Here is a 12,323-nt window from a genome sequence, read left to right as displayed (position 1 = left end):
TATTTTGGGTGGGTATCTCTGACGGAAATGACATGTTCTCGGAAGAGGTGGCTTTGGCTCAGCGTCCCTTTCGTCTACTTCATCAGATGACGACCCTCCATCAGCGTTGGGCTCGTCCGCTTCATCTTCCCCTCCGGGATCCGTTCCATTTCCAGCTTCCTCCTGATGTTCCTCTTTCTCACCGTCGTGTTCCATCTCTCCGCTGTATTCCTGTGGTTGGAACTCTTCCTCTTCCACTCTCAGCTGGCTTCCACGTCGATTGAGATGCTGTGTCGGTGGCGATGTGATTATGGCTCTCCACTCACGTTCGTCTTCTGAGCTACTGTCATTCTCGTTCTCGTTCCGTACAGATTGCTTGTTTGTCTTTCCTTTATTTGGCTCCCTCTTTCCTGTCTTTGCTGTCTTATTCTCTTCCAGGGGCAGGAAGTCTCACGGGAGTAACAGGTTCCGGTGCAGTTCTCTTATCTTTCCTGGGCCTCTCTCGGGCTTGACCGCGTAGACAGGGCTGTCCTCGTGTTTCCTCTCGGTGATGACATGGACTTGATCTTCCCAGTACGACCTGAGCTTTCCAGGCCCTCCTCTGTCTCGGAGATTCCTCACCAGCACTCTACTTCCTGGCTGTAGCTCTGCTCCATAGGTCTTCTGGTCATACTGCTCTTTTCCTCTTTTCTGCTTCCGCAGGGCTGTCTGAGAGGCTAACTTGTATGCCTCTGCCATCCTCTTCCTCCACTTGGCGGCATACTCACTGTGAGAGGAGCTCTGGTCGCTCGGTGTCAGACCAAACATAATGTCCACCGGTAACTGGGGGGTTCTACCATAGATAAGGTAGTACGGGGCGTAACCAGATGCTTCACTGCGCGTACAGTTGTACACATGCACCACCTTGTTGAGGGAGCTTTTCCAATCCGACTTGGCTTCCTCGGTCAGGTTCCTTAGCATGGAAATCAGTGTTCGATTAAATCGTTCGACCTGACCATTTCCAGACGGGTGGTAAGGTGTCGTGTGTGATGCTCGGATACTACTGTACTCTTGCAGCTTGGAGAACAGCTGATTCTCGAACTCCCTGCCCTGGTCATGATGTAGCTCGGCAGGAAATCCGAACCTCAGGAAGAAGTCTCCAAAGAGCTTACCAGCTGCTGTCTTTGCTGACTTGTTGGTGCAGGCATATGCCTGAGCCCAGCGAGTAAAATGGTCCATGACCACGAGAATGTACTCATATCCTCCTTTGCAGCTTTCCAGGTGCAGGTAGTCTATGGAGACCATCTCAAAGGGATACGTGGTCACGATGTTCACCAGTGGTGCTCTTGTGGGCTTGTTTGGGCGTTTACGCTTCAGGCAGCTACAGACCCTGGTCACAAAGTGCTCCACATCTCTTTGCATATAGGGCCAGTAGAAGCGATCGCGGATCAAGCTGAGGGTCCGCTCCACCCCGAGGTGTCCCATCTCCTCGTGCAGCTCTTTGAATATCAGCGGATGGAATTCTGTAGGTAGGACTAACTGAGTCCGAGCTGCTGACTTCCTGTACAGGACTCCGTTTTTGATGCACAGCTTGCTTCTCTCTCGCGCCAGGACGGCGGTGGCGCTACGTTGATCTTTCTGCGGGGGCCACCGACCTGTCCGGAGGTACTCTCTTACCCTTCCGATGACTGGGTCATTTTCCTGTGTTTTTTTAATGTCTTCTAGGGGAAGCTGTTTAACTGTGGAGGTTACTCGATCATTCTGAGGTTCATTACAGGCGGACATGATTGTGACTGGGCACATCCAGGGCTCCCATTCATGTGATTTCACTTGGAGGCTCTGCGTGACTGCTGTAATTACGTCTGGCTCCATCTCCTGCGAACATGTTTGCATGTAGCGCTCCATGTCCAGGGGCATCCTGGATAGCCCATCCGCATCTCCATTCACTTTTCCCGGTCGGTACTTGATCGTGAAGTTGAAATCCGCCAGCTCAGCAATCCACCGGTGCGTCGTAGCGTTCAGCTTTGCAGTGGTCAAGACGTAGGTTAAAGGGTTGTTGTCGGTGTAGACGACGAATGAAGAGGCATAATACAGGTATTATCTGAACCTCTCACAGATCACCCACTTCATAGCCAAAAACTCTAGCTTTCCAGAGTGGAGGTGGTAGTTTGTCTCTGGAGCAGTCAGCGTTCTGGATCCGTAACCGATGACACTTAGCTTGCCTTGTTGTCGCTGATATAGCACAGCTCCGAGGCCTTCCTGGGAAGCGTCGCAATGCAGCACGAATGGCTTCTCAAAGTCGGGGTAGCCAAGGAGTGGGGGCTGCAGCAGGTACTCTATGAGCTGGCAGAGCACGCCTTGGTGTTGTTCTGTCCAGGTGATCGGCTGGCTCGATGGTAGCTGGTCTGATTTCTTGTGTTTCCCCTTGCTCCTCTTTGCACTTTGACCTTTGACCTTGGCCCCTGGGGACTTCTCGGCTGACAGCATCCTGTAGAGCGGCTTGGCTATACGTGAGAAGTTGGGAATGTATGGCCGATAGTACGATACAAACCCCAGCAGCTTCCTCAGTTCTCCCACAGTCTTGGGCCTGCGCTCTTTGAGGGCTTGTACAGGTGCCAGCTCGGCTGGGTCCATGCTGTAGCCGTCCTTGGATACAACCTTTCCCAGGAATTTCACTCTATCCTTAAACACCTCGCACTTCTTCGCTGTCAGCTTTACTCCATGTGCCTGGTAGCGACGCAGCACCTCCCTTATGTCACGTAGATGGTCCTCAAATGTCTTGCTGTGGACGAGATTGTCATCCAGGTATGGCTGTGATGTCTCATCCCTCAGACCACTGAGGCACTCCTCCATGCTGCGTTGAAATTCGGTGGGAGCGGAGGACAGGCTAAAGGGGATACGGACCCACTCGTACAGACCCCACGGTGTTATAAAGGCTGTGAGTGGTCGGCTGCTCTCCTCCACAAACCCCTGATGGTAAGCCTTGCCTTGATCCAACACCGAGAAGTATGCACTCCCACTGAGGCTATTCAGCATGTCCTGCACTCGAGGGATGTGGTGTCGGTCGGGGATGGACTTGCTGTTCAGCTCTCTGTAATCCACACAGAGACGGAGGCTCCCATCCTTCTTACGCACGCAGACAATCGGTGATGAGTAGGGAGACCGGGATTTTCTTATCCATCCTTGGTTCAGTAGATCTTCCAAATACTCCTTCACCTCCTTGTGGAGAGGTTTGGGCACTGAGGTGTACGTGCGTCTCACCGGAGTCGTGTCGCTCAGTTTGATCTTTAACTGCAGTGAGGGGATGCATCCGATGTCATTTTCATCTTTTGAAAATGCGGCACACTCCTCACGTAGGACCTGCCTCACTTTCTCCTGCTGGTCTGGGGTCAGATGGTCCACGGACACTGGGGGGTCCCATGTCTCGGCTTGAGACGCGTCCAGCTGTCTCTGTTCCTCTTTCTCTTTTTCAGGAGTGTAGAGCGTGCTAGCTGTGTCTTCATCCTCACTAGCTGACTTGGCGGCCTCGACACGGCTACTGGCGGGCTTGACATTTGCTGGGTAGATTGTCTTAATCTGTTGCAACTGTCCCAGTACAGTGCGGGGAGGGAAAGCTATGTCATGGTTGCTATCATTAGTGACAGGGATAGTTACCTTGGACCAGTTTCCTTTCTGCAGACAGGTGACTGTTTGGGCCATTTGCACCCCCTCTGGACACTTTGGGAACCGCACTGGTTCAAACAGGTAGGTAGGACTAACTGAGTCCGAGCTGCTGACTTCCTGTACAGGACTCCGTCTTTGATGCACAGCTTGCTTCTCTCTCGCGCCAGGACGGCGGTGGCGCTACGTCGATCTTTCTGCGGGGTCCACCGACCTGTCCGGAGGTAGGTACTCTCTTACCCTTCCGATGACTGGGTCATTTTCCTGTGTTTTTTTAATGTCTTCTAGGGGAAGCTGTTTAACTGTGGAGGTTACTCGATCATTCTGAGGTTCATTACAGGCGGACATGATTGTGATTGGGCACATCCAGGGCTCCCATTCATGTGATTTCACTTGGAGGCTCTGCGTGACTGCTGTAATTACGTCTGGCTCCATCTCCTGCGAACATGTTTGCATGTAGCGCTCCATGTCCAGGGGCATCCTGGATAGCCCATCCGCATCTCCATTCACTTTTCCCAGTCGGTACTTGATCGTGAAGTTGAAATCCGCCAGCTCAGCAATCCACCGGTGCGTCGTGGCGTTCATCCAAAACTTCTTGTTTTGTGGATAGGGGCCCTGTTCTCACACTACACGTAACTTCCCTAGTCTGCCCTGCCGGGATCACTGTCTTTTGCCTCGCCACTCTCACGATGCCTTCCTTCTCATTGTGGTCACAGCTCTGCACCAGACGGATCAACACACTTGCTCTGTTACAGTCTATGAAGAAGGCTTCTCTGACCACCCGTGGGGTAACCTCTGGATGCTGCTCCATCCCATCCATCACCAGGTGCTCTATCACGTTGTAGCCAATGATTGGCAGTTCTGCCACCCCTGGCTCACTGGAGACCAGTACCGGTACAAGTAACTCTGGCTGAGGACTCCCGTCTGCTCTCAACTTGAACTGGAGCTCCACCCAGCCCGCAAATGGGATCGGCGTATCATTCACTGCTCTCCCAACTATGGTTCCGTTCTCACCCAGGATCTCATCAGTGCTCCTCAGCTGGATGTGTGGGAGGTGGGACTTTCTCCACTTCTCATTGATAATCGTGACTTGGGAACCCGTATCCCATAGCGCTTGCGTTGCCACTCCCTCCAAGGAACAGTCCACCATGCACTTCTTGCCAATAAGAGCAGTCAGTTTGGCTTGACGGGGTAGTGAGAGGTGGCTGGCATAGGTGGCAACCTCAGTCGACCCTGTTTTCATGTTCCTCTCCACTTCCATCTCTAGCTGCCGGATGCGGTTACGTAGGAGCTTGTGCATCTCCTCTGCTGTTGCAGATTGGCTTGATACAGGTGATGTTGGTGGGATGTTGGTCTCAATGGTTACTTTTGCACTATCAGGGTTCGCTGCCGGCCTCTTTTGTACTAAACAACCCCGAGACAAATGTCCTGTTTGTCCGCACTTAAAACAATGTCTACACTGCTCAGCTGTTCCCTGCTGCTGACAGGCTGTACATGCTCTCCTGCCACCTGGTTTTGCTTGGCGATACTGAGGGGGAGGGTTGGTGAGGCTCTTCCTGATTTCAGCTACCTCTTCTCTAAGAAGTCTGAGATCTTCCCTGAAATCTGACTCTCTTGGACTGCTGGCTGGTGGTGGTGGTTTACGGTTCTTCTGCTTTACCACCTCGGCGGACTGTTCCTGAACCCTCACTCTCTCCTCACCTGCATCTTGACCATGCTGACTAGTCTGAGGCTCTGTCTGGAGTTTGTTGACCTTTGCTATCTTGCCACCTAGGCTCTTCCTCTGCTTAGACTGTCTCTCCTCCACAACACTAGCGGCTTTATTCATCCTGTCAATGAGTACTTCATCTGTCACTTGCTCATCATCCAGATATGACTTGAGCTGGAATTTGAGATGGTCACTGCTCAGACCTGTGCTAATTGACCTCAAAAACTTCCTCTGGATAAGCTCGGGACTGTACTGCTCCTCAGACCCGACTTCTTGTGACGCAGCTAGCAGCCTCTCCTTTATCTCTATTGCCCCGAAGAGAAATTTCTGGGGTGACTCTTTGGCGTCCTGGGTTAGATTTTTGAGTCTGTCGTACAGATCGGTCGAGCTGTCCTCTTTGAAGTGTGCCCTGAGCATTGTCTTTAACTGGGGGAGGGTCAGGTCTCTCTTTATCTCCAGCATATCCCGGAGACTCAATCCTGGACTGATGGACCTGATCACCGCCTCCGTCACTTCAGCTTCGCTGTGTCTTTTATTCAGGCCCCTGTCTATTTGGTGCATCAGGTTGACGTATGAAAGCCTGTCTTTTTGCCCTTTTTCTCCGATCTGACCTGATATTTTGAACTCCTTCCTTATTGTCACTTCTGGGAGCCTGCTAGCTGTTGCTGCAGACAGTGCATTTTGAGGAGCGAACACCTGACCCGAAGCTGTGATGTTCATTTTCAGTCTCCTATTTTCCTCTTGGAGCTGTGCATTCTTTTCAGCTAATTCAGCTACGCTCTCCTCCTTAAGTAGTGCAGGACTGACTGTTTCTACTCTCTCCGGCTTTATCTCGATTACAAGGCTTTCAAGATTATCTAACTTCTCCTGGGCTAAGAGCAGCAATTTCCATAGAAAAGCCTTAGCCGCTTCCTCATCTTCATCATCAATCACATTGTCCATTGTTTCTGAAATTATTTTGATTAACAGTCTTTTGCTCATGACCCCTCCACTTTGGATTTTTACTTCAGCACCAACCTCCTTGAGCTGCGTGAGTTGTAGTAGCCATAGCTTCTGTGACACGGCCTCGGCCAACTCTTCCAGCTCCATCTTGCCCGTGCTGTCGTCTCACCACGTTGGGGGGGGGTCGTCACTCACAGCTGTTAATCCACGTACGGGCCACCATTTTTGTTGCACACTCATAAAGATGACTCTTCAAGCGCGCATGTTGTTGAGGGTTCTTTATCAAACTCTGCAATATACAATACAATGCACAAAAGAATGATCACTTCGTAGTAGCATGTTTCATTTTCACTGCTTTGGCGAACATACAACTCTGCGCACCAAAATAATAACACAGTTATTATATTATCATCACATTAACATTACTAACTTCGTGTTGTAGTCTGTATTTCCCGGTCACTTGTCTCCCCAGTACTGTCTCTGTGTCTGTGTTCCCTGCGCTGCTTCACTCCCCTGTACTTGTGTGATTTCACTATTCGGGTGGTTCCGGGTTTTCGTGGTTTCCCCCCTTCTTTCCAGTCTCGCTTTACTTTCTTCCTGCTGATTTCTAGTTTTACTAATTTCTACTAATCCCTACTAATTTATAGATTGTAAAGTACTAACCTCACTAATATACTAACATGTGAATATTACTAATGGACTAACACACACTAGTTTTGGGTTTTTGATAGTTTAGATCACTATACAAATACATTAACCAGTCTCCCCTTTTCCATGCTGCGCTGTAACTCCGCCCCTTTTCTTTCTAGCCTGCTCTAACGCTGAGTTCTGCAATTGCCTGCACCTGTCTCTTGCTCTGACTGCACCTCTCTCTCTCTGCACGTGTTTTACCTGCTTCACCCAGGCCGTCTATTATCATTGTTGTCTATGTGATTCCAGTCCGCGTTTTGTCAGTCCCCTGTCATTGAATTAGTTTTCCTAATGTTCTTCACCTGGATGTTGTTTGTTACTCCTCCCTTACTCACTTAACCCCTCCTTGATTGTTATCTTCCCCAGTGTATAAATGTCAGTCTTTTCCACCTGTTCAGTGTCAGAACGTTGATCATATTCATTGTGCCGATTATTTGTAAGCCTTTGTCTATTGAGATTCCTGCGACACCCCTTTGCCCGACTTCGAGTTTGCCTGCCCCTTTTGGTTTTGTTTGCTTCTGGTTTGACCTTCGCTTTGCCTTGACTTCTCTTTTGCCTGTCCCTTTGTACCTTCGCAATTCTGATCTCCTGGTTTTTGATTTTTTGCCTGTCTTTTCACTATTCTTTTGGAAACTCGATTTGGCACCGTCCTCTCTCTGACTACCTGGCTTCGAACCTCGGACTGATTAAAGACAACGTTTTTTGGATTTCCCTGGTCTGCGTGTGGGTCCTTACACAGAACATCACAGTACGTTCTGACCAGGATGGACCCAGCGGACCCTGCCCAGGTACAATTTGTACTTGGGCAGCAGGGAGCCATGTTGGGACGCCACCAGTCCCACTTGGAGTCGGTCTCTCACCAGCTGCAGACCCTAACCTCCTGCGTGGCGGAGCTGACATCTGCACTCCGGGCTTCCTCGCCTGGCTTCGCTCCCCAGCAACCTGCGGCTCTCGCTACGCCTGACATCCCACCTGTACGTGCTCGTGAACCCGACCTTCCTCCTCCGGAGAAGTACGACGGGGAACCTGGTGGCTGCCGCCCATTCCTTACCCAGTGCCGGCTGATCTTCCAGCTACAGCCAGCTACCTTCCCCACTGAGCAGGCCCGAGTTGCCTACATCATCACGCAGCTCACCGGGCGAGCTAGGAAGTGGGGAACGGCTGCCTGGGAGGAGGGGCTTCCCTGCGTGCAGACCTCCACGCTGCTCGCAGAAGAGATGAAACGGATCTTCGACCGCTCCAAGCACGGCCATGATGCGGCGCAAGAACTCCTGCGCATGCGCCAAGGGGGAATGACGGTGTCGGACTTCGCCATCGACTTTCGTACTCTGGCTACCGCCAGTGGCTGGGAGAAGAAATCTCAGTACGACACCTTCCTCAATGGCCTGTCTGAGAGCGTGAAGGACGAGCTGCTGACCCGAGACCTGCCCGAGGACCTAAACGATCTCATTGCCCTGGCTATCCGCGTGGATTCACGCATCCGAGAGCGCCAACGGGCTCGCAGTCAAGGGGTCTACAACCGAGCAGTCACTGAGAGGTCCAGAACCACTGCTGCACCTTCTACCAATCTCAAACCTCCTCCAGTCATGATGTCGGACCCGGAACCGATGCAAGTCAACCGTGCTCGCCTGACCAAGGAGGAGAGGGATAGAAGGATGCACACCAGGTCATGCCTCTACTGTAGGAAACCAGGCCACTATGTCGCAGCCTGCCCGCTAAAAAGACAACGCCCGCTAGTGTGTCGAGGAGCACTAGTGGGTATGATTCCTACCGAATCCTCCTCCAAACACCGGACTTGCCTGCCTGTCACCATTGAGTGGGATGGACGAACCAAAGGGACCACCGCCCTCATCGACTCCGGGGCCGAGGAGAACTTCCTGGACGCTGGGGTCGCCGAGAGATGGGGGATCCCCTTGGAGAAGATGTCATGCCCCCTAGTGGCCAACTCGCTCAATGGTCAGAGGTTGGCGAATATCACTCACACCAGCGTTCCTCTCAAGGTTCGGCTCTCCGGCAACCATCAAGAAGAGCTTCAGCTCCACATCATTGAATCTCCCCACTCACCCATCATTCTCGGGCATCCCTGGCTTGAGAAGCACAACCCCACCTTGGAGTGGAACTCGCACAAGATTTTGGGCTGGAGCCCATTCTGTTTAGCATCTTGTCTGCGAGAGGCCCATTCTTCTGTTCCTGAGTCACCTCCTCCCGAGAAGCCGACGGACCTGTCGGCGGTTCCTCCCGAGTACCTGGACCTAGAAGAGGTCTTCAGCAAGTCCCGAGCCACCTCTCTGCCTCCTCACCGCCCTTACGACTGCGCCATTGACCTGAAGCCCGGCACCACTCCCACCAGAGGTCGATTGTTCTCTCTGTCTCGGCCGGAGACGGAAGCTATGAATAAATACCTCCAGGAGTCCTTGACTGCCGGCATCATCCGTCCTTCATCCTCACCAGCAGGGGCCGGATTCTTCTTCGTGGGGAAGAAGGATAGCTCACTCCGGCCTTGCGTCGACTACCGAGCCCTCAATGACATTACGGTCAAGAACCGTTACCCACTCCCCCTCATGGCTTCCGCCTTTGAACTCCTGCAAGGAGCCACTATATTCACCAAGCTGGACCTGCGCAACGCCTATCACCTGGTGCGCATTCGAGAGGGCGATGAATGGAAGACAGCCTTCAACACTCCTACCGGACACTGGGAGTATTTGGTGATGCCCTTCGGGCTCACGAACGCACCAGCTATTTTCCAGACACTGGTGAATGATGTTCTGAGGGACTGGATAAATAAGTTCGTTTTTGTATACCTGGATGACATCCTGATCTTTTCCAAAACTAAGGAGGAACATATCATCCAGGTCCGCAAGGTGCTCCAGAGACTGTTGGAGAACCGTTTATTCGTCAAGGCGGAGAAATGCGAATTTAGTTGTAACACCACTTCTTTCCTGGGATACATCATCTCCGCCGGCAGCATTCAGATGGACCCCCAGAAGATCCGGGCGGTTGTGGAATGGCCTCAGCCAGACTGTCGTCGGGAACTGCAACGTTTCCTGGGCTTCGCCAATTTTTACCGCCGTTTCATCCGAAATTACAGTTCTCTGGCAGCCCCACTCACCGCCCTCACATCCATTAAGACCCGATTTCAGTGGAACGCCCAGGCTGAAACAGCCTTCCGAGCCCTCAAGAACCACTTCACCTCTGCACCCATCCTTGTCCATCCTGACCCTGCGGTTCAGTTCATCGTAGAGGTTGATGCCTCCAACATTGGGGTGGGAGCCATTCTCTCTCAGCGCTCATCCAGGGACAATAAGATTCATCCCTGTGCCTACTTTTCTCACCGCCTGACACCCACGGAACAGAACTATGACATTGGGAACCGTGAGCTGTTGGCGGTGAGGATGGCTTTGGGAGAATGGCGCCATTGGCTTGAGGGCTCTCAAACACCTTTTCTGGTGTGGACCGATCATAAGAACCTGGAGTACCTTCACACAGCCAAACGCCTCAACTCTCGCCAGGCCCGATGGGCACTATTCTTCTCCAGATTTGACTTCACCCTTGCTTACCGCCCCGGGTCGAAGAATACCAAGCCTGACGCCCTCTCCCGCCGGTTTGAACCACCCACCAAGGATCCTTCACCTGACACCATCCTCCCGCGGAGCTGTTTCATCAATGCCATTCACTTGGACATCGAGGAGATGGTTCGTAAGGCCCAGGAGGATGAGGCTGGTCCAAGTAATTGCCCAGCGGATCGTCTCTACGTTCCTGCCCAAGTCCGCTCTCAAGTTCTCCTTTGGGGCCACGCGTCGCAACTCTCATGCCACCCGGGGGCCACCAGAACCAGGACATTTATTCAGAGACGTTTTTGGTGGCCTTCCATGAAACAAGAGATCTTGGACTTTGTGGCTGCCTGCTTGGTCTGTGCCCAGAACAAACCCTCTCACCACCCACCCTCAGGTCTGTTACAACCCCTCCCCATCCCACACCGCCCCTGGTCTCACATAGCGTTAGATTTCATCACAGGCTTACCCCCATCCAACACTTTCACCACTATCCTCACCATAGTTGATAGGTTCTCTAAAGCTGTTCACTTTGTTCCCCTCACCAAGCTTCCCTCTGCTAAAGAAACCGCCAACCTACTCATTCATCACGTTATTAGACTACACGGCATCCCCACTAACATAGTTTCCGATAGAGGCCCCCAGTTCACTGCACGTTTCTGGAAAGCCTTCTGCTCACTGTTGGGTTCCTCCATTAGTCTATCCTCAGGATTTCACCCCCAGACCAATGGCCAGACCGAGCGGGCCAATCAAGTTATCGAAACTGTCCTTAGATGCCTCTGCTCCAAGAATCCCTCCTCATGGTCTTATCAGCTACCCTGGGCAGAGTATGCCATAAACTCACACACCTCCTCTTCCAAACTTTCTCCATTCGAGTGCTGCCTAGGGTACCAGCCGCCTCTGTTCCCTAGTCAGGAGGAGGAGGTGGGGGTCCCCTCAGCTGAAGCCTTCATCCGGCGCTGCAGAAGGACATGGAAGACCGCTCGCCTCAACTTGCTTCGCGCCAGCGCCAGGATGAAGGTGACGGCCGATCGCCGCCGCTCTAAAGCCCCCTCCTACAGAGTTGGACAGCGTGTTTGGCTCACCACCAGAGACATTCCCCTACGTGTTGAGTCCCAGAAGTTAGCTCCTCGTTTTATTGGCCCCTTCCCTATTGTTAAAATCCTCAGCCCCACTGCTGTTATATTAAAGTTACCCTCCACCATGCGCAGAATTCACCCCACTTTTCATGTTTCCCGCTTAAAACCCGTTGTTACCTATCCCCTCTGCCCTGGCCCTGAGCCCCCCCCCTCCCCCCCGACTCATTGATGGTGGTGATGCCTACACCGTGAACAAACTGTTGGATGTTCGTCGTCGGGGTCGCGGCCTTCAGTACCTGGTGGACTGGGAAGGCTACGGCCCCGAGGAAAGAAGCTGGATCCCCTCTCGCTTCATTTTGGATAAGCAAATTATTAAGGACTTTCATGTCAAACACCCTGTGCCACCGGTGAAAACGCCAAGAGGCGTTTCCTAGGGGGGGGGGTACTGTTGTAGTCTGTATTTCCCGGTCACTTGTCTCCCCAGTACTGTCTCTGTGTCTGTGTTCCCTGCGCTGCTTCACTCCCCTGTACTTGTGTGATTTCACTATTCGGGTGGTTCCGGGTTTTCGTGGTTTCCCCCCTTCTTTCCAGTCTCGCTTTACTTTCTTCCTGCTGATTTCTAGTTTTACTAATTTCTACTAATCCCTACTAATTTATAGATTGTAAAGTACTAACCTCACTAATATACTAACATGTGAATATTACTAATGGACTAACACACACTAGTTTTGGGTT

The 12,323-nt window shown here is 52.1% G+C and overlaps 1 protein-coding gene across 1 annotated transcript in view; it reads right to left on the bottom strand.

Moving 5' to 3' along the window:
• Positions 1–3,852: 3,852 nt before the first annotated feature.
• LOC118221695 overlaps positions 3,853–12,323 on the bottom strand; it is a 34,547-nt gene continuing 26,076 nt past the window's right edge. The window contains exon 2 of the mRNA XM_035406996.1: positions 3,853–6,557. Coding sequence (XP_035262887.1) covers positions 4,172–6,415 — 2,244 coding nt within the window. The 5' untranslated portion in view covers positions 6,416–6,557 and the 3' untranslated portion in view covers positions 3,853–4,171. The remainder of the gene's footprint in view (positions 6,558–12,323) is intronic.

Source organism: Anguilla anguilla, chromosome 2 (assembly GCF_013347855.1).
Source record: "Anguilla anguilla isolate fAngAng1 chromosome 2, fAngAng1.pri, whole genome shotgun sequence".
In the NCBI taxonomy this organism is placed as follows: domain Eukaryota; kingdom Metazoa; phylum Chordata; class Actinopteri; order Anguilliformes; family Anguillidae; genus Anguilla; species Anguilla anguilla.
The sequence above is the reverse complement of the archived record's forward strand: the minus strand, read 5'-3'. Positions and strand labels throughout refer to the sequence as shown.